At 32.9% G+C, this 23,554-nt stretch overlaps 1 protein-coding gene across 1 annotated transcript in view; it reads right to left on the reverse strand.

Annotated features, from left to right (window-relative positions):
• LOC106465122 (RING finger protein 17-like) overlaps positions 1-23,554 on the reverse strand; it is a 102,294-nt gene that overhangs the window by 58,302 nt on the left and 20,438 nt on the right. Inside the window, exons 6-11 of the mRNA XM_022392960.1 lie at positions 20,374-20,432; positions 14,539-14,686; positions 14,043-14,123; positions 13,077-13,177; positions 7,716-7,782; positions 1,444-1,492 (exon numbers count right to left, since the gene is read on the reverse strand). Of these exons, the coding sequence (XP_022248668.1) occupies positions 1,444-1,492; positions 7,716-7,782; positions 13,077-13,177; positions 14,043-14,123; positions 14,539-14,686; positions 20,374-20,432 (505 nt within the window). The remainder of the gene's footprint in view (positions 1-1,443; positions 1,493-7,715; positions 7,783-13,076; positions 13,178-14,042; positions 14,124-14,538; positions 14,687-20,373; positions 20,433-23,554) is intronic.

Genomic DNA, 23,554 nt, shown 5'->3' on the forward strand with positions numbered 1-23,554 from the left:
GGGGGGGGGGGGGGGGGGAGGTCTCACGTATTAATTTACTCAAATCCTGCCTAAAAGGATTTCAATTGGATGGTAGAAATTCTGATGAGTAATAAAATAAAATCAGGTATACGCACACCCCACGTTTGGTATTGATGGTGCACAAAAATATAGTTAATAAAGTGTGTGTGTGTGTGGGGGGGGGGGGGGGTCCCCCGTTTTAATTTACTCAAATCCTGCCTAAAAGGATTTCAAGTGCTGCTGCTATCACAATACAAGAGGGAATCCTCAACAGCTGCGGTACTTACCAGAAGTACCTCCCATATCTTGCATTACTGTTGATATTTCACTGCTGGTTTACTCTTAAATACAAGTCTTAATTCTTTCATGTTTTAAAAATTTCTAATAATATGGTTCCTTGAAGTTTAGAAAAAACTGCAGCCTTAACCACTGGCACAGATATACTGAACAAGTATGAAAACCATTTGCCTCATTATAAGAAAAATGATAAAATTAGTCAATCATTCTCTATAGCAAGTCTCATTGTTTAAAAGTCATTTCTAGTCTAGACTTTATCAGTTGTGTCTACAGAAGTTCGAAACTAACTGGAATCTGAAAATCATAAAAAGTCGATAAAAAAATATAATTATATGAAACATGAAGAGCACCACCTTGTATGTATGTGGGCAAAGAGCTGGTTGATTTAAACAATAACCTATAAGCAGTGATTACATCAATTAATGTAGTAACCTAATCGATTGATCAAAGTTATACTGACTGTCATGAAAATAATCAACTAATAGAAATAACAATTTCTGATTACTGATATTTTTAATTATTTCAACTATCGAAACAGTTAAAATCTTGCTATTACGCTTATTGTTAATTGCAGAGCTTTGGCCAATTTTAGCCTTACAAGTTTTTTTATTTCAGGTTTCTTCAAATTTGGTAACTTGGTCAAGGGTGTCTTAGATTTCATTTCCATTACTTTTATAAAAAGTTCACAGCTAAAATTGTGAAGCAAGTTCGGAAGCATCGAAATTCAAACCCTTCAATCCATAGCTTGACATGCTAACTACAAAGCGAGAGCCTTGAATAATTAAAAAAATATTCTTTTAAACTCATAATAAGGGAAACAACAAATTTTTACTTAATATAAATAAAGATAACAATCTTTGAATACATTTTCTTTCTACTTCAGTGAAACTATTTTTAGGTTTACCAAGGTTAAGTCAATAATTTTAAACAGATTACACTAAGTAAATGTTCTATTTTTGTCAAGAAATCTTTAAATAAAATGGTGAAAACATACAGATATTCAAAACAGGAAAATATTCACAATAAAGAAAAACACCATGAGGAAGACACCAGAATTCATTCATATGTCTATCATAAATTCACAAGTACTGAGAACATATTTAAATAGTGTTTACATAAAAGAACTTGATTCACTTGAAATCTTACCTCTTATCAAAGCTGTTAACTGTTTCAGCTGATCAGAAGCCTCTTGCCTCTAAACAACAAAACATGTTTTCTTTCTAATGATGTACCAGACACTGATAACTTACTTATAAATTTTTTCCTCACTGAAAAGTGAATTTCAGTGAGGAACAGATAAATGACTGTACATGAAAATCAGACACTGATAATACCAGTTTACAAGAATATCTATCATGTTTTAATACAAATATCTTTATTTTTTCAGTTCACAAAGAAATCTTGGAAAATATTTCTAAACGTTTCTCTACTGGCAACCACAAAAACCTAGGTAAAGTAGGTTCTCAAGTAATTGAGTGACAAGCCTTGAAATGAGAACTCAATAACATGAGTACCTTCTACATGGAACACCAAGAAAACACTGCACATTTTAGAAGCTATACGAGATTGCTAACTGGATCATCTATGCTATCTTATTTTTTGGCAGTAACATGACACAAATCATGAAACCACAGATCTCTAGCCTGGCACACTAACTACTGGTTATACTTTGATTACTGTTCCTATGATGCTACTTTAAAGGCCTTGTTACTCTTTCATGATTGCCTTGGTGGATTACACTGATCACTTGACCCCAAAGTAATAATTAGCTTCTGTACTACAACTATTAACAATTTTTAACATATTTTGAATATCTTCATGAAATTTTTCATGCTATTAGTTTACATTACAAAACATTTTTAGACAAAAAAATCAGAATCTTTAATTAAGTATTTTTACTAACAATTTGTTTGTGAACATATGAAGTCAGAGTGTTGACAGCTTTGAGTGCAAAATGATTTTCGTGTAAAGATTAAAATACTTTTCTTCATATGGAAGTTTACAAATTTCATTTGCATAATCTATAAAAATTCCTATATAAATATCCAACGTTTTTTCTTCAAAAAGCCTATATTTTATCTGTTATTTTCTCTACCCTAACTCTACATGGAGGTGATCAATTTGATCAACCCTTTAACCACTATAAAACTTTATTGGTTGAAATTTCAAAACAGAGTGAGTAATACTGTTCTATCCTTTTTAGTATTGACCATGAAGTTCCAAAATACTTCTCCCGAGAGTTTCTAATTCTAATCTTTTCACATATACTTCCTATGTTCATTTTATTGTTAGTGGCTGAAGTAGAAACCTGCCAAATCTAAAGCAATGAATCACCTCTCCTGCCATTTGACAGAGTTTATCATAACTCTAGCTCCACGATCACAATGGGAGAAGGTTTATCGGCTTCTTTACAGTACAGTGGTTGCAATGAGAATTGTTTAAAGTAATAAATGTGCAAAAAAAATGTTATAAATATGGCTCTGTACAAAGTCCAGGCCAAACCAATAAACTTGGTAGGTGCTTGGATATTAGTTTTCCTCCTGGGATGGTCAGAATCTAGCAGTATAGGTGGACAAAGTATGTAAGTGTTTAGGAACATAAAAAAAACAACAACATAAAACAGTAAATAAACTTACGATGTTACGAAGTTTACTTACACTCATCCATTATAGTTGCTAAGCCCCATCGTATGCCATGTTTATTCTCTCAAATGGATGGGAAAGACAAATTAATTTTTGTAGATTTCAAAGATGCATTTTAGAAAACCAAAAAATTATCAAATCACTATCCTTGTGTACATAAAACCACTGTAACTAAATTGTATGTGAGTTAGAAAAGTCTCATTTCTGTTCAGAGCAATGACTTAATCAACAGTCTTCACCATTACCAGTGAAATTACGTAGTTTGGAACATGCTCTTTCTATTGGTTATAAAAATGAATTAAAGAAAAGTAAGCATGACTAGGCAAGAGATTTCAAAAAAATGGAGTAGTGGGCAGGGCTACCCTGGTAGGTTAGAAATATACATTACTATCTCAGCAAATCAAAAAGGTGGGAGGTTCTTACTGTATATTCTAGCTTGAAAATGTCTGAAATTTGAATTTCTAATTCATTAACCACTACTGTATGGTAAGCATAATAAAATATAAACTTAGCAATAAGACAAGACATACCATATGACACACAAAAAAATTTAATTTATCTTTTTATTTTCTTTAGAATTAGGATATTAAAACATATATAATATTGAAATATGGATTATAAACTACATTGTAATGCCAATCTTATTGACAATCAACGATAATAAAGTTATTTAATTCAATTTTGACATAACATTCTGAAACATTGTGATATGTGCCTTAACCTGTTGGTAACAAGAAGATTAATTACACTAGTAACCACTGTTAAAAATTCAAACTAGGTGAGCCAAATACTTAATACTCATAAGCACAAACTATAAAGTGTACATATATTGTTTTAACAAACCCAGGCTGCTAGCAAACACACTGCATATTGTATTATACAAATTAAACCTTCATTTAAAAGTTCAGTAATTACCATCTCAGCAGGAATGTGTAGAACGTTAAACATATACAAAAATTTCCCTTGATGACCTCTTGTGGTATTTTATAACTCTGTTGACTGATTCTGATATAACAATGAGGAAACGTTAACAAATTACCCGATACCATTTGATTATACACTAAACAGAAAAAATTTGAACAAAGCAGAAAGTCTTGCACGTTCAAATTCACCAAATAAAATCAACAAGGATCTTGATAAAGAAACCCAAAAAACACTCGGTGTCTATACTTCACAAGCAACTAAGAAATTCAGTGTCGAAGATTTTATTCTCAAACATTTTCTTTAAATGTTTTCCAATTACTTACTTACATAAAACTGTGATAGCTTGAAATATCTTCTACTAAATACAGATTGAAAAACAAAAAACTCTTGCACCTTTACAAGAGAAATCAATACAGTTTTTCCGATAAAATATAGATAGAACATAATTACCCAAAAATGTAAGAGACACATACACATACATCTGTACAAGAAAATTAGTTATTTTTCACTGTGTAGCTTTTAAAGCTTGCTGAAAAGTGACATCTTAGTCATAAAACCAGTAAAGGATTGACAACTAATGATCAGTTGTATGTAACGTTTCTCACTGTGAGTAACCTTGAGCAATGTGTAACCTGTAGACTTTACAATAGCAATGGATTCATGATGCAGAAACTGAAGTTTAATAATGAAGGTAAAGATGGTTGATAAAACATTTTATTTAAAATGTTTGAACGTTTCAGAATAACTTATTCCATCTTCAGTGAAGTATGGAAATTGTGTTACAAAGATGATTATTACTAAAATTACAATATAATGACAAAATCATTAGTTTACTTAGTTATTAAGAAAAGTGGCAAATGAATGGATGAAACAATTTATATATATATATATATATATATATATTACACAACAGCTTAGTTAAGTGTGAAAATTTAGAACAATTTTATGTAGAGGTCAAAGTCTGAAGATCCTGTGGTGATGATAGAGAAAGTCTACTCATAGCTAAAGACCGTCTGAATCGTATCGATTCACAAAGCTTTTTAGATCTGAAATTGTTCTAAATTCTCACACTTAACTCAGCTGTTGTGTAATATATATACACACACACACTGTTTTATCTGTCCATTTACCATTTTTCTTAATAACTAAGTAAACTAATGATTATGTTATTATAATATAATTAATCATCTTTGTAACACAATTTTCAGATTTCGCTGAAGATGGAATATGTTGTTCCGAAATATTCGAACCTTGCAAATAAAAGGTTTTATCTTTTATCAACCGTCTTCATCTTCATTATTTGACTTTACAATATCTTAGGGTTAGTGAGATAACAAACTCACTGAGATGGCTGAATTTCTTCAATATACTGTTCTTGTATAATATTGAGGGTCAACTAACATTTTGACAAATAATCTACGTATTCAAAGTATGCAATAGAGTCATGTTTACCACTACTTTCTGTCCATTTGATAACTCGGTCTGACTTTGATAATTCATAACTTTATCACAGCTGCATTAGTGTTATGGTGAATAAATTGGTAGTCAAACTGAAATCAGCTATCGATGTTTTATGTGGATATCTCAAAGGTTTTAGAGAACATGCAAGTTGTGAAAAATGTGAGAAAAGTATTAAATACACTCATCAATTTGTAATCTTAAAAAAACCAAAAGATACAAGAATATCATTATGAATAGTACAAAACAGTAAAATAGTAGTAAAATAGAATTAACTTTATTTATTATTATTTATTTCATTGTACTTCTCATTCCTTCAGGGTTTTTAACAAGTTTCACTGGGTCTGAAAAATTGTGTAAACAGAACATAACAACTTCTGCCTCCATTTTTAATTGGTTTGGTTATCATTACAGAGCAGGCACAGTGTCCATACTAGTAAGTGGACAATGTAGCTGTTACTAGCCTCAGGATATGACCTTGTCTTCTGTCGTATTAGTATGGTATGGGGTATGTAATTTGTGTCACTAATACACCAATGTCAGAAAAGGAAACCATGGCTGAATCAAATTACACCGAGGAATTTTTCTGATGTAACGAAAGAGGTTTGTCTTATTCATACAAAGTAAACTGTCACCTCTTCACTTGATATATCTATTTTGTGTAAAATGTCATGAAAACTTAGGATCAAAGATAATTCCAACCTTTAGAAAACAGACTATTGTTTAGATGTCATCGCACATGAAAATGTCAATATCAAACTGGTTTCTCTTGTTGAAGAAGTGTATAAAGTATTTTGAGTTGGATATATTCAACTTTTCTTTCAAATAAAGAGGACAATTTGTAATTCAAATTTCATTTAGTGAAAATGACCTTTTTTGGTTTTTTACCAATTCAGAAAATGCAGCAAAAGTAAAAACAAGATGTTATAATGATTGATCATAGTTATAATTGTGGCTAATGTTTGGTAGCATCAACAGTTGAGTTAAACAGAAGGATAAAGTCATTACTATTGGATGAACATGGTAATGCCTGAATGTACACAAAGTTCATACTAAATTGCTCAGATCCATTTCAAGCACTTTCTAATCACTCTCAGAATGTTTTTCAAGCACTTTTTGAAAGCTAAAATCTACATCAAAATCTATCGAATTCCACTGAAATTTTATAAACTTCCTACTTATTTGTTTAACATATGAATGTAGATTAAAAAGAAGAGAAAAGAAAGACTTTATTTACTGTGCTCAACTCCACAACATGAGTTAAAATTTGATATATCAATATATTCTGCTATTATAATATTTTCAAGTGCTTTTGCAAAAAGGCCCCTTTTCAAGACCTTGAAATTCCATTCTCAATTTCAAGGACTTTCAGGGATGGGTATACACCCCGATATACATGAAAGTTAGTCAGAGAGGTGAATGATATACATATATGCATGTGTCTATATACATACTAATAACACAAATATGATCTTTATATCATGTTTATCATATACTTATTTCGATATAGATGGAAATGCTAAATATAACAGACACCTGTTACAGTATTCCCTAGTTTACATATTAATTTATAATTGTCAAATAATAACCAGAAGGTTTGCAATGTTCAATGACAGAAAAAGAGCATTATTGCAATTCTTTTCTGATGAAAAGAAAACAGTCATTTCGTGTGGCAAGATAATTCCATAGTATTTTTGTAATACTTTATTTACAAGTCATCTTATATACTGAACAAATATACACTAAAAACTAAGAGTTGCATGTGATCAACAGTTGTCAACCAAACACAACAGCCTGTTTGTTACCATTGGATATTTGGTTTATCAATCAAACCAATGGTATTTACAGACAATTAGGGGAACAAATCTTACTTGCACTATTATTAACGTCCCATTACTATGAGAAAGTGATTTCTGACTGACCAATTAAGGAAGTGCCTTTGAGTGGTTTGACCTAGAACTGAATTTCATTAGTAACAACATACCAGATTTTCATTGGAAGATGGCTACTGAAAAATCCACCCACCTTTTCTAAACAAAACAAATTACCAGCCAGAGAGAGAATTTAAATACATTTCTGTCCTCTTAAGTCAGAGCTCATTACTAGAGTTGGGTGAATCTCACCCTTAAGGAACAGAAGTTTTAGTGTATGTAATTATGGAAATGATCACTTTCTGGGTTTGATAGTAAAGAAAAAACAGAAGAAAAAGTTCAAACTTTCCAACTTTTAATTTCACCATGTTTTCATTTCAATAAAGATGATTGAATCAATTTGAAAGCTATTTTACTCTGCAGCTATAATTTTCATTACAGAAAATATTCAATTTTTTTTTTCTTTTGACTTTCAACATTTACAAGTTTTGTTGATAAACTGGTGGTATACTGGCCTACTTACCATTTTCTCCAAAAGAGTTATATGTTCACTTGATAGGCTTTCCAATTCTTTAATGATTTCCAATTCCCTGAAAAAGTTATTTCACACAGTATGAAGAGAGTGGAAAACACCAAATTACATTCCCAAAAATATTTCAATATAATTTATAATGGAACATAAGAGCAAATGTCAACATATAAAGTACAGGCGAGAAGGAAGATGAAATATGTTTTAAGAGAAAGATGGCATAGGTCGCAGAGTGCCAATGGCTTGAAAGAGGCACAAGTAAGTGTGTGCAGCATGACATTGAGGTCCCAGTCAGTTGTGTGAACAGGACAAGTGGGTATATGAATAAGGGAGGACAAGAAAAAGGTGGAGAGATCTGAGAACGAAAACACCTTCTGGTATCGAGAAAGGCAAAATGTTGTAGACAAGACCACCCAATAACTGGCAAAAGGGGAGAAAGTTGATCCACTATTGAACAGCCAGGTAAAAGGAAGAAAAATGGCTGATGGTAGGATAGTCAAGAGAAAGGTGACAAAAGTTGGACAAACATTAAGAGACATGCACAGGTGATACATTTACAGGAGTCAAAAATAATGGGTAATCAAATTGCAAATAAAGGGCATTGATACAACACAGAAAATACAAATGAAAAATGCATAAGATGAACAATGCTCTAACATTCTCTATTTGCTTTACACAGAATAGTACACCTAGTTTTTACATTATTGAAAACTTATCAATTTATGATTGTGAAATATTGTTCCAAATGTCTTGTCTTGTATTATTCCTCACAATTCAGTAAAGTTGTTTTGCTGTTGTTTAACCTTATCAGTTTCTACATATTGCCCAAATAACATTTATATCCAAACTGTGTGCACGTGTGTGTAAAGGCCAAACCACTGTTGCAAATGTTCCATCAGTCTCTTTTTCTTTCCATATATCATTTCACCATATTTTCTGAATGATTGGGATTACTATTTGCTGGAAGGATGAATCCTTGCTAAAGAAACTTTTTTCTTGTGGGAATGACATGATGCACAGGAATATGTTGTACCTGTCAGCAGTGAGGGTGCCACCAATTTAGTGTAAATTTCTAAAACTACTGGCTGATATGCATTATATAGGTCCCCCCCCCCCCCAGCATGCTTCATTCTATTAGTCGTATGTTGTCATTGAATGAAGTATCATTCAATGTTGCCAAACCATTTAAACTTTGATTTATTTGTATGGAACATTTGCTCATTTCATTGTTTGAAGTGTGATTTCAGTCTTCACTCCTCAGCAGTGGTTTTGAGCAGCTACATGGAGGCCACTTAGTGCTGTTGTGTATGTTACTGTTCAGGATGTAACATTCACACTTGTACTAACAGCTAAATCATTGGCAAGATCTCTTATGGATTATTTATCATAAAAATGAGTAAACTAACATTAGCTTTGAAAAGCTTGAGCTTTCTACCTCAATCACTTCTATAACAAACAGTGCTTATTTTTCACATCCTCTTCAGAATTTCCATATAGCTCCTACTTAAAGTTAACATTTTTTCTTACCTGAAAATGTATTTCCAATAGATACTCACCTCATCACACAATTAAGTTATCTTCCCCGTGCATCTGCTTTGAAAACTTAAAAGCCACTAGCCTTTAAGCTACTTCCACGTAATCTCAACAGATTTCTTGTGAATTATGTTACTGCATAATGCAGTAATAGGAAGGTGACATATTTCCTTGTGCACTAACTCCCTCTATGCTTTGAGGAAGGGAAGGAACATGCATGCGGAGGTGAGTATCTATTGGCAATACATGTTCAGGTAAGGAAAATGTTAACTTCTGAGAAGATTCAAACTTCTTCCCACAGTTAAGCTAGAATCTACATTGAAGTGGTGGAGGGACCAATATAAAGACTTACTTAGATGACTTCCCTTCAGAAAGCACTCGAGGGAAACTCATGGAGGGTGACACCCAATGGCAAGGGCTCTACAGGGGCACACTTGTGGGAGACCGCATCATATCTCTTACAGAGCTTACACTTCATCAAGGAAGAAGGGAGGAAGAGGCAAACAAGCCCCATGTGTTGCATGGCAGAACAACAACATGGCCATCCGAGTACTTACATACAAGAAGTCAGAGAGCCAATATATATATCGTGTGGTTGGGGCTCATTCAGACTGTACAATGCTCACCTCATCTCTACCATCATTGGGCAGACATCTGCTGCTTGAGAAGGGAACAATATTCATGCCATAGTGTGTGGAATGATGTGTGTTTACACCTCAACTCAACTGAACAGACATCAGCTGCAGGAGGAGGGCATGTATGTGTATATAGCATGATCACCTCAACCCTACTGAACAGGTGATATCTACAGGAGGAGGGCACATGTGTAATACAGCATGCTCATCTCAACTAAACAGGTGATGTCTGCAGGAGAAGGGCACTTGTGTATACAGCATGCTCACCTCAACCCTACTAAACAGATGATGTCTGCAAAAGGGCACATGTATACAGCATGCTCACCTCAACCCTACTAAACAGGTGATGTCTGCAGGAGAAGGGCACATGTATACATCATGCTCAACTCAACTAAACAGGTGATGTCTACAGGAGGAGGGCACTTGTGTATACAGCATGCTCACTTCAACTCAACTGAACAGGTGATGTCTGCAGGACTAGGGCTTATGTGTACACAGCATGCTCACCTCAACCGAACAGGTGATCTCTGCAGAAGAAGGGCACTTGTATACAGCATGCTCACCTCAACTAAACAGGTGATGTCTACAGGAGGAGGGCATATGTGTATACAGCATGCTCATCTCAACTGAACAGGTGATGTCTGCAGGAGGAGGGCACATGTGTATACAGCATGCTCAACTCAACAATAGTGAACAGACATGACCTCAGGAGTAGGACACAGTATAGTGGTGAGTGCTCAACTTGACTCTACTAGATGGTCGCAGGTTGCAGGAGGAAGGCACAGTATTCTATGACATGCTCATTTCAACTTTACTGTACAGACTCAGGCTGCAGAAGAAGGACCAACATTCAAAGACACATCACTTACACAGGTAGATGGATAAGATATTCTAAGTACAACAGGAGTGGAAAAGGCTACCTGATTGGAAAGTCTGATTCAATATGCAATGGACCAGAAAAATCCCAAACATGAATGTGGAGGGACAAGATCTCATGATGGAATAGTGACATGTGATGTTGAAGAAGGAGAGAGAGTATAGTTGGCAGGGAAAGAGGGGGATTGGGTTGTCAGGTGGCATAGAAGAAAAAACAATGATTGAGCTAACCAAAGAGGTACCACCAAGAGGACATGACAAAGAGTTCCTAGAATTAAGGCCAGAACCCCAGGTAGAAGACAAAGAGATAGGTAAGCATGATGAAAATGATAAGACCAGTTCTAGCTGAAGGCACTGACAGTCAGGGATTGGAAATGAGAGGGGTAGTAAGGAATCAATGAGTGGAGCCCACATGAGAGAGTACCCTGAACAGAAAATCTCAAGTGAAGAGACCATTTCATGGACATTATATGGACCAGCTGAGAGAAATGGCCCACAACCAGGTTCATAATACCCAGAATATGACAGGCAAAGAGATAAAATCATACAGAACTGGCCAATAAGGAAGGTCCAGGGTTTGAAAACAAGGGGTCCTGCACTGGGTTCCCCTTTAGCAGTTGATATAGGAAAAACTGAGGTGTTGTTAGAATGGATCCTAACAAAATAATCAACTAGGAGGGGTAAGAAACAGGAGCATGCCCAACAGACTACTGGAAGTTCGAGTGCAACGATATAAAGAGAGGACTCGTCCTTGGTCCATGTGTTAGATGTGAAATTGTCATTCAAAGATGCTCCCCAAAAAGAGGGGGAAGCCTTCATGAACAGGTGCAGGTCCAGTTTGATTGGAAGTAATGAAACACCAATTGTAATATTGTATTGGTCTAGCCATCAATACAAATCTTCAAGTAGAGGAGAGGTGAGTCATTAAGCTCAAAGCTTCCCATGAGAGGTTCTTCTGGTCATGCAAGAACCAATTGGGGAAGTGCATATACGTGTAAACAGAAAGGCTAAGCAGTTCTGATGAATCTATGGTCTCTACATGCTAAAAACCTCTCAAACCCTGGTGACTAGAAGTTCCATAGCTTGCAAGCAGATTGGAGGAGGATGAACACAGTTAAGAAATGAGTTGAAAAATACTCCCAGGTGAATAAGATATTGTACATACATGGGATTAGAAAGAGGAAAGGAAACATGATGAGAGGTGAGAAGAGGAAAAGAATTGGAGAGAAAGTCCATGGGTAAAAAGTAGAATAACACCTGTGTGGACAGGAGCTCAAACCATGATAGCCAGGCACCTACAGGAAACAACTAAACGTAATCATCACCAATGAGCTTGTTAGAAAGTGGGAATGGAAAGATGGGAAAATGGAGACTAAGTTGGAGTACAATGGTGGAGGGTTGGGTTTGAGACAGTGTGGAAAGAAAAGACAAAGGCAAAGATTGGTTACAGGCAGCCTCAGCCAATGATTCATTCAAATCAGGAATACCTCCAAAACTTCAGGCAAAGAAAGGGACCAGGCAAAGATCTAGTACAAGGGAAGAAGGAAGTCAAACTTGGGATATATGAGTATCCCTACCCAACAATTCCTAGCACCAAAGAGCTGAGTGAGCAGGGAAATGGTAGAAGTAGAACAGGCCACAGTGGAGAAGTGAACGAAACAAGATTTGTCCACAAATTTTTCTGGGCATGGTGAAGTGCTTCAGACTTGGTGTAGAGAGGAGAGGTAAAGAAGATCAGTTGAATACAGGAATATTGGGCAATGGAGGGCAAAACTGATGCCAAATTGTCTGCTCCCCCACCCCAGAACAGGTAAAGGCAATCCCAAACAATGTGGGAATTGCAAAAGGGGATTCAGAATAACTAAAACTGAGGATAAAAGAATCAGTTAGATGGAAATGGAGAGGCTTGAAGTTGCAGGAATGTAACTGGTCAAGGAAAAGGATTAGTTAGGATTAGGATTAAGAAGTATGGAAAAAGAATAATATGACAAGAACAAAAGAAAAAGAATAGAGCATATCTGTGAAAATAAGTACTGATAATGTGAGGAAGTTTTAAGGTTTCTCTTCAACAGGAAGAGAAGTTCCCAAAGCATAACCAGGAGAAGGAAAAAATCAAATTTATCCTCCTCATTCTCCGTTGAAAATGAGGGGAACACCTGAAGAAAGTTATGAATACATGCCTGTAGTGTGGTGCAGTTCATTCTCATACAACAATGGAAGAGTAATCTTATAATACTTGCATTTTACACACATTTTATTCACTATTTCCAAAATTAATTCAAATACTGTATACGTATCCCGGTGCACTCACCTGAGCTGCAACAAACCGTGAATTGTGTGAAACCGTGAGTGAACTTCCTTGGCAAGAAGAGCTGTATCAATTTTCTCTTCCGGAATTAGCTCTGACAGTTTCTGCAAGAAAAAAAGACAGTCAGACATAGATTTCTTCAACAATACAAGATTAAAATATAATTTCCAGATTTACAATAGATTTTTGATGTCGTATGATAAGAAATCTGAGATACATCTTGGCTCAATGACATTTTGTACCTAAAGCTTTTATTTGTTTATCTCTCTGTTTCAAAATCAAAATATTTAATAGCTCAATCTTTTTTTGGGATAGTGTCATACAAGTTGGTACACAAAAAAATAAGCAACTTTACTCTTTACATCTTACAGAAATATATTTTTTAAATTAAATATAACTGTTGATTAAATATATAACAGGGTTAATAGTCAAGCTTCTAGGAGTCTCAAATCCTTCCATGCTGGATTATACTTGTATTTTCCTGGAATTTTTATTCACCAAATGTTTTTGCAACTGTCTTAAACCTCACAAGGCACAACACTTACAATGCTCAACACGAAATATAAATAAACTCAATTCTGATAACCAAACTTTTATTTTTTTTATTTTTTTCTAGATAAAGCAGAATATTTAATTGGAGTTTTTTTTATTGAAACTAAAGGTTCAGGACTTTTCTAGGACTATAACTTAAAGACAGCTCTTTTCCAGGGTTTCCAGTAGTGAGATTTTTAGAACTTGTTTTTTCATTAAGTTCAAAGATCTCTGCAAACCCTGATATGATGGACTGCACTTTGTTTGTTTTAGATATTATAACTCTTGACAAAGAACTATCAGTCTGACAGCTAGAGACCAAAACTTTGTTTCTTTACAAAAGAAGTGTGCTGTAGTAACAATATTTATTTTTTAAGCTAACTGAAATTTCTGAAGTAGTAAGTGCATGACAAAATAGCAGTTAAAAATGTACATTACCTTTTCTGTTAACTTCAGGCGAGAGCGAAACTTTTGACCTTCTGCAATCGCACATCGTAAATCATCGGTACAAGACTGGTTCTATAAAAAAAATCCTATTTCATGCATGCAATGCCATAAAATCAGGATTATAGTAATAATAATAATAAAACTAGGTGTAATTCAAGTATCTCCAGTACAAAATGGCAGAAGAAATTGAGAAGGAGTCTGTGAAAATTCATTATCCTGTTTTAGGTATAATATATGTGAAAACACATTATAAATGAGAACTGTAATTGTTAATTTTTTTTATTATATTTACAAGTAAACTAACTATCATGACAAAAAAAACTATTACAATTTCCTATCATCCTGATCCCTTTTTATCAATGAACACAAAATCACATAAACTATAATCATTTGTAGAAAATATATAGTTAAGATTTCTTTGAAAGAGGTAAACTGCTCCTATGATATATATATATATATATATCTATTTAACTGACTGAATCTGTACCTTCTCCACTAAGGAGATAACGCTATGTCCTTTGTGATCTCCCATGACAACACAATAGCTGCAAACAACTTGGTCATCATCTTCACAGTAGAATTCAACAGAGCGACTATCATGTTTAGCACAACCACTTTGAATTATACTTCGATATCTAGAACACAAAATAACTGGATTAAAGCAAGCACAACTGATCTATTTTTACATTACACACTTCTTCGAAGAATAAGGTATCCAAATTTTCAATAAATAACTATTCTTTCTGAAATCTACTTTCTGTCATAAAAGTATTATGGATCATTACACACACATACTACACAAAACAAATATTATATACGAGATTTTTTACCAAATCTGATGTCACAATATATCAATTCAACAGACAACACATTTGTAAAAAAAAAACAATATTAAAATTAATGTTGACAAACTTATTGAAGAATATATATCTGATCAAACTTAAGCACAAATAATATATATATATATATATATATATATACACACATATATAAAAATTAATGTTTACTACAAGAAAGTTGATATTGGATTTCCCAGTGAGAAGACAATGAAAGACAGAAAACCAAGTGACAAATAAATGTTTGAGCTTAGGTACAGTTGTTGAATAAGATGTTGAAGTGTCCAGTTTTGAACTCCTCAGTAAGCCCCATGTCATCCTGTAAAGAGAGCTGCAGAAAACATTAAGGAGAAGAATTTTTATACTGTTCTACAGCATTACACTTTGTTCCTTTGTAACTGTCAAGAGTTTTTTGAGTTGTAGTAAAATGTATATATAGGTGTGTGTTGAGCTAAGGATTCTTCTACAGCAGGTGCCTGAAATTTGTTGGCAATAAATTCGAAAATCAACGAACAGCACTCACTCCACTTGTTTTCAAAATAATATATATATATTTGGAACTAGTTAAACGTATGTACAAAATATTCTTTACATTATAGAGATCATAGGCATAGCATAAACACTATATAGTTCTCTTCTTCTTGTCTAAAGTCCACTTGGGCCTATTCAATTGTTTTAGAATTTCAGTTGGCAAGCCAAAGTATTTTTCTCTATTACTATTGCACTAGTATTCCATGTATACTTCACTTACAATTATAGCATGAGTTACCACGGTTGTATACCGCTCTTCCAGTACTCGTATGGTTCTCATACTTCAGATATTATCTGTCCCTTTTCGCAAAGTGCACTCAGGCTGGTTCAATTACTTTAGAACTCACTATGATGGAATAAACTATACTTCTTATTTCTTTTAATCATTGGGCCTATATTAACCATTAGGCCTTTCACTCCTACGGCAGTTAACTTTATGTTCAACTTTCCTTGGCTAAACTTCTACTTCTCATGACTTTCTTGTCCCTGTGTCTGTCTACTTTTCCCACTTATTTCACACCATTTATATGTTCATTACTTAACTGTCAGCTCTCTATATCCTCGACATCAATAAATTTCACATGACATTTGATTATCTCGACATCAATGAGTTACAAACACAATGTATGACTCTTACAGAGTTACACAACAAAACTTGTCATAACATTTACTTTAAATAACTGCTTCTAACTCTCTTGTTACTAAATAATCATAAAAATTCACCCAAAAATTAAGTTAATCAATAACATCTACACTAAACTGTCATTTATATCATGACAGTGATGTCTTTGTGTTTGAATAAAAAACAAATTTGCCAATTTCAAGAAACACATAGGAATTAAAAGTATTGTTCTATGAATGTATGTCTGTAAGTAACTCTTAAAAATATGACAAAAATTGCTAACTTATCATCTCAAATCAATCATATTTGTAAGATATTAGTGTTTTTTCGGTATACTCGAGAGGCTGCAGATCTTGGATATTTTAGCAAATACGGGATTCAGATACCAAGGAAGTAGCTGGGAGTAACAAAACTAGAAAAGTATAGAGTTTATGTTTTTAATGCACTTTTAAAATGTATATTAATATTAACTGCTGAAATTGCAAAGAGCTTCAAGAATTATGAAAATATTAGAACTATGCTGAGATACTGGGAAATAGAAATTCTAGTCTCAGTTGCATAATTAACCATTTGACAAAGTATTTCAGTTTCTTAGTAACTTTACATCATACATAAAAGTCATGGACTAAATGAAGTGAGGGAATGTGTGCCAATCAGGGCCCTGAACACACTCGGGTTCTATATTAAATTTTTATGCATTCTCCTGAGAGTAATTTTCCTAATTCTGATACATTTTTACTGGGACAGATTGAAAATATTGACCCTCTCCCCCATCTTCCTACACCACTGTGAAATGTTGTTTTAATACGTAGTTTGAAAATACTTAAATGAATTAATATTTTAGAAGCTGTCCTTGAAAGTTAGGGACTGGAACTAGCTGGTGTTCTGTTGGAAAAAACGTCGGGAAATACTGGTGCAGAACATCAACTATATTAACCTTTTTATCATCATAATCTGTATTGTAGTGTTTCTATTTATCATAGGTGAAAATGAAGATAACTATAAAATATGGAAAAATATCTACCAGAATATACACATGATTTGGTTTTAAGAAGTTTTTTTTGTACTTTTATATTAAGTTTTTAGGGAATCAAACCTGACCTGCCATATTAAAACATACCACTACTAAATTGGTTAGTATAAATTCCAGATGTGTAAAATGTGATTGTCATGTCTGCTTAACTTTCTCCAATTGTAATGTTTTATTTCAAGAAAGAAAGGATTTAACTCTTCAGGAATTTTTTCTCAAACTCCCATCAAGTGAATGATTTGTAGTCCACAATGTATGTAATTTGTACTTGTATATCTATAGTCTAATTAAGTATCTTCACTAATCTGCAAAAAAAAAGAGAGAGAAAGAAAGAATAAGAATTCTTATAACCTGGAATAAATACTGTGAAGATCAACTTATCAAGAAACTTAGAGTTGGAGTATCTGATTGTAATCATTCCAAAATCTTATAAGAGAGTTCATTTGTGTTTCTTGCATCTTTTTATTCAGCCTCTCATCCTAAAGTATCATATATGGTACCAAAATATTCTTTTACAGTAACTGCTTAACCCTCTCACTATAAGCTTGGTCCCAAGAACCGATCTCATAAAAAAAATCTGTGTTTGTTATAGTTTTCATGCTATAACTTTTAATACAGTAAGCGTATCTTCACAAAATTTTGCAGATTATCAGCAAACATTACGAGGCTTTTGTACGCAAAATATCAGATTTTTGTATCAAGTTTTACGATTTTTTTAAGTAATGATTTGCTCATGTATTTTTTTTTCAACTGATGACTATCCAACATGCAAAGTAATTTTAATTTTAAGATTAAAAATACTTTTATGCATCAGAAAATTTTCATACGTGAAATCTTTATAACCTACAGATAATTAGCAAATTTTTTTTTAGAAAAACTTCATATTTTATCTGTTATTTTTACTATTGTATCTCTGTATGGGTTTGGTCGATTTGACTTACCTCATAACCACCATAAAAAAATAAGTATAAATTATGCTTTCTTTTGTTCTAAAATAACTACAAATTATAACACGAAAACACAAATGTTTAATCTAAATAGCTTAAATCTCATAACATTATACATCTGTATATATTTATTATTTTATTGACCTTACAGCCTTGACTGATTAACATTACAGAAGTTACAATGATGTGGTGCACGTGCACTCATGTTACCATATCCAAGAATATAAAACTGGCCTTTACAAAGTGACTTGTCTTGGTTGTGTTCTAGAAAACCAGTATTTTGTAAAATACTCACATTTTAGTTACGATACAATATATTAGTATATACATTATTATTTACAAATAAGCTTTTAAATTTCAGTTAATATTCTTAAAACATGGATCAGCAAATAAAGAAGTATAGAAAGCAATTATCTCTTCTAATTACAAACTTTGTATTCATTTGCTGCTTGCTTAAGTTGCTAAGTCTTATCAAATTTGGTACATGGAGGAGGTAAAACAAAATATTTTTTAAGGTTTCACGTATGCATTTTGGAATAACAAAAAATTATAATTTACTATATTAATACCACAGAATTCCACTATAATTTATCAAGCTTAGTAACTATGCTGTATTTGGGTCTAAAAAAATATGAAATTTTGAGCAGACTAAAGACACAACCTACCTCATTGAAATCTTGGTTCAAAAGAAAGAAATGGCACTAGGTAAATTAGAAAGGCTGAGAAAAAATTAAAAATTCAGCAAAGATCTTTGATGAGTTTCCTGTGGGAATAAAGTTTGAACTTGAAGCGAAATGGACAATTCTCTGTACAGAAAATAATGTAATGTAATATGTTATTTGATAGATAGAAATTTTGGCTATCTATTGGTTATAAATAACATACTATTAAACGTCAGAGAGAATTATTGGCAACTTGTGAAACAGAGAATGTGAGAGGTGGGTGTGGCAGGAGGAGTCTGATTTTCTGATTTATGGCTCTGTAACCAAATAAGATTGAAGGCTATAAAAATTATGCTTTGCCTGAGTAATAACAACAACATTATAATGAATAATTTGCATTAAATTTTGTATTTCTTGGAGGGGTGGTAAATAAATTAGAGAAGAGGGAATACCTAGAGAACAAATGTCATAATTCTCATACTAGGGGAAGTTCAAGATTTTTTTTTGATATTGCCTTATAAAATTAAGAACTTAAAACTTATATATTATAAAATTTAGATTATTAGCTCCATTTTGATGTCAAGTTCATTTGTATACCATGATATAAAGTAATTTAATTAAATTTTGAATGTAACCCAGTAAAGCCTCGTGATATGCACAGAAAAATATGCCTTTAAGGAAAGAGTTAAACTATTTTACAACTGTGTGTTCCTAGAAACATAACCTAAAAAATTGGTCCAAGTTTTCAGATGAGTGATATGACTGGTGAGAAGTACCTAACATTATCCTCCACAATATTTTTGCCCTTAGTGCATTGCCTTCTATTACAAAGTTTTGCATGATACTAGAAAAGCTTTGGAATGTGATAGATTTTTCAGCCTGCTGCCTGTTTTAGCCAAAAGAAACATATAATTTGAACACTGAGTGTGCCTACTCCCTGTGCTATTTAACTTATGTTTTTCACTTTTCAAAACTGTAAATGTGAATTCAATGCACTTTCTCTCCCACTTGAGAGATCGACCATGCAACCACAATTCACTCATAAAGCCCTTCTTCTATCAATCTTGAAGGGCTTATCCCAGTCTTTGTATAGTTTATTGCTCTCCCACTTTATATTATACATACACACATTGACCTATATTCGTGACAAAAAAAATCACCCTACTTTTAGTAGAACTTTGTTTACTCAGCTGTAAACATACATGATTTGTATCACTGAAGCAGCAATAAAATCTAAAAAAATCTGTATGACAACTGGTGTCACCATGTTAACTTATCCTAGCAAAGGATAACAATCAAATAAAATAACTTTTGAGAAACATTTAAGAACTTTTGAGTTGTTTGATGATCATTTAATGTAATCCAAGGAAGTACTGGCAAATTCAAGGAGTTTTTTCAAAATTCCAGGACAAAACCCACTTTAACCCAATTGAAGGAGTTTTCCAGTCCTGTGTGAACTATGTGATAGATGACAGCAAACACTGAGAACTCTTGGCTACTATTATCTGATCTAACAGTAAGATTTACCCATCACAGTACTAACCACCCATGCATCGGCCCTAAGTTAAGACAAAACCAAAAAAAAAGAGCCAGGTTTACAGCACAGACAACTTTTTCAATCATAACAAATATACTTATCATCTGAGAAAGTAAATATATATCTCATGCAATTTTTATGCTAAAAATTAACTTACTCCTCTACATACAAAGGTTTCCCTTCATGTTTCTTCATCAACTTGGATCCTCTGTGAATCTGAAACATAGTATAAATATTCCCTTTGAGTTACAAATTAACTTAAATAACATTAGGAACATCCAAAATGTTTACTATGGTTTTAAACAAACATAGTGTTCGTTTCTCTATAATTAAAAGCTTAGAAATTCTGCAGAATGTTCATGTTACTTCTTAATTTTTTATTGATATACAACTTTAAATATTATCATTATCATCACCAGTACTGTTCCATTCTAAATATTAATTTCATATATATATAATTTTATATATAAATGGCATTTTCGTCAAGTTACCACAATATAGAAGAAATAAAAATTAATAAGCTTAGCATTTGTACATTATTTCTTTTCAAATAAGGTTGACATCTAAATTCTAATTTTGCACAATCAGTGCTCGAATTGGAGAGCAATGTGGGGGTATGCACACTCCCATTTCTCTGATTTGGAATTTTGTGTACCCCACTTCTTGTGTATCCTTATTAAGAATTACAAACAATGAAAAACACTATCACCACTTTATGCATGAGCATTTTGAGCATTGTGCATAATACAACTAATGTTTGTAAGAGACAGAGAGCTGAACACAAAATGTACAATAATCTAATATCTTGAAGAGCTATGAACATTTGTTTCTCAAAAACTTAAACATACTGTTAAATTTTTCTTATTTTCATGTGAATTAACAAACTTACAACAAATGAGCATATTCCAAAATGCATACTGCTAGCATCTTTGAACTGTTAAGTAGATATTTTTCAGGTACATGAACAGAACAAAAATCTTCTGCAAAATTTGCAAATTATTGTTGAGTATGATTTATAGCTCTCGAATTACTAACTTGTTTTTATAATGTTCACTATCAGTGAGCCCCAAATATTTCATTATATTGAATAATTTTGTACTTTTTTTGTTACAAAATGCAAAGAACTGACCCAAAACATTGAACAAAATCACTCATTCTTCACGTAAGATATATAGAAGGTCCCACCTATAATAGTGGGATCAGCTGCAATACTTTTTCTTATTATGTGTGACTTGTATGTTATAATGGACAATGTAACCCACAGTGTATGAGCCCATAAGCAATTTGGTGTGCAAATACTGTATGTCTTACTCTCCCACAGTTTTTTTCATCTACAAAATTGTAAATATCACCAAATTCTTCCTTTGAAACATACTATGTATTGTTCAGCTCATGTGCAAAACTTTACCCAGAAAAAGCTACTTTTTGTAACTTAACCATTGAAGAACTTATCTACTGTTTCATGGATAGTTATACTGTGTCCTTCTCGACCTTGTATATGGGGTGTACTTTAATGACTTTCAAATGAAACAAAGATTCCTCTACCTTCCAGAGCATGTTTTATAATTGATCAGCAACAGAGAGAAGGTGCTTTGTAATTGCAACTTTTGCTAATTTTCTGTGAGACTGGTTCTGAAATATGAGGATGGTAGACTTTATTTTTGTCCTGAAGGCACCAAAACTTGCCGATGAAGTATGTATTTATCTTTATTTGTCCCTTTCTGCTTATTGTGTAAGTTAACTTCCCTTAAATATTTAAATACAACCCGTTAGATTTTCTAACATTACTTAACAAGAACAATTAGCCATTCTTCAATTTTCTTCGCTAAATAAAATGTTTATGTAATTTAAACTTCAGAATCATCTCTGGTCTCTTTCAATCCATTTGCAGTGAAGCACTGTACTTCTCCTTCCACACACTACATCACAAACCTCACATTTTTGTGGATAAATACTACTCTTTACTGTAACAGTTGCAAATATAGGTATGGACAGTAACAACCTCTCCAAGCCTATCTGTAAAGCAGGTATGATTCAAACTAGTTGGTGAGTCAGTAACACTTCTTTTGAGTAACTCCAGTGAAAAGAGACTCGTATTGATATTAAAGATACGAGTAAAATGATCTTATGGGATATGTAGAGAAATGTGCTTTAGTTGAGTTTTTTTTTTAAGATGCATGACAGATGTTTTACTGAAACTAAAAAAAGAAAAATCACCAACTGGTGATATGGCTGAGGCTAGTAACTCACGGTATTGCTGAAGATAGTGTGAATACTTATCAAAAGATAGAACAAACGGAGAAAAGGTTGCTTGAGAATATTATTGATACTACCACAAAAAAAAGTATAAACAACATGGTAAAGCAAAAAATATTATTATCATTACACTTAACACTGATTAAATAAAACAAAGCTGAGAGTTTTTAGCTGACCTGTTGGACAATCTGAAAGGCATGGCTGTAAATGTAAAAATCTTGAAGAAGAAGAAAAGATCACATTAAAGCAAATGGTGTAACTGTTTCAAAACCAGGCTAGTTCAAATACAATGACTGACTGATGCTGTCAAACAGCAGGGAAGAAGGGTCGATAAAATTTCTGGGGTGAAAGTTACTAAAAACGAGGAAGTGAATAAAACTTTAATGAAAATTGCAAAAGTTAAGATGCCAGGGAATATTAATATAGCAAACTGACTCCATAAGCCTAGATCTGGTGGTATGCCATTTATTATAGTAACCTTTGTATACTTTGATAACAACAACAACAAAAAACACTTTATGCATGCAAAAAACAAGTTGGGACTGTGGATGTGCTTGGCTATTCACTTCACCAGAGAATATTTGTTGATGAAAACATCATACACAAAAGGTATAAGTTGTTTTGTTGGTGTCATTTAGCAAAAAAGGAGAACATAAAATAGACAAGAGTTTGTGAAATTCTAATAAAGATAAGCAACACAAATCAAACAGCAATACTCACAATTACAAAATATATTTCTGAAATGTAATTCGAAAAATGTTAAGTACTATATAAGTGGTAGTGACATAAATATTGATATGCTTAAGTTCGATACTAATCATATCAGTTGTTACTTAAATACTATTTTTTTTAAAGGATGCATCCTTCTATGTACTAGACAACTAAAATTACTTTAACAAGTCCTACCTTATAACAATAATCTTAAGCTACATTTTCTATAGTAACTCATGATATTCCTGATCATCTTCCAATATTTGTCAGGATATTTAGATTTTCAAGTAAATTAACAATAATGGATATGAACATTGTAAAGTAAGATGTACTTTAAACATATTCATTATAATTTAAAGTAGAATGGGGTC

This window comes from Limulus polyphemus, unplaced genomic scaffold (assembly GCF_000517525.1).
Source record: "Limulus polyphemus unplaced genomic scaffold, Limulus_polyphemus-2.1.2 Scaffold1844, whole genome shotgun sequence".
NCBI classification, from domain to species: domain Eukaryota; kingdom Metazoa; phylum Arthropoda; class Merostomata; order Xiphosura; family Limulidae; genus Limulus; species Limulus polyphemus.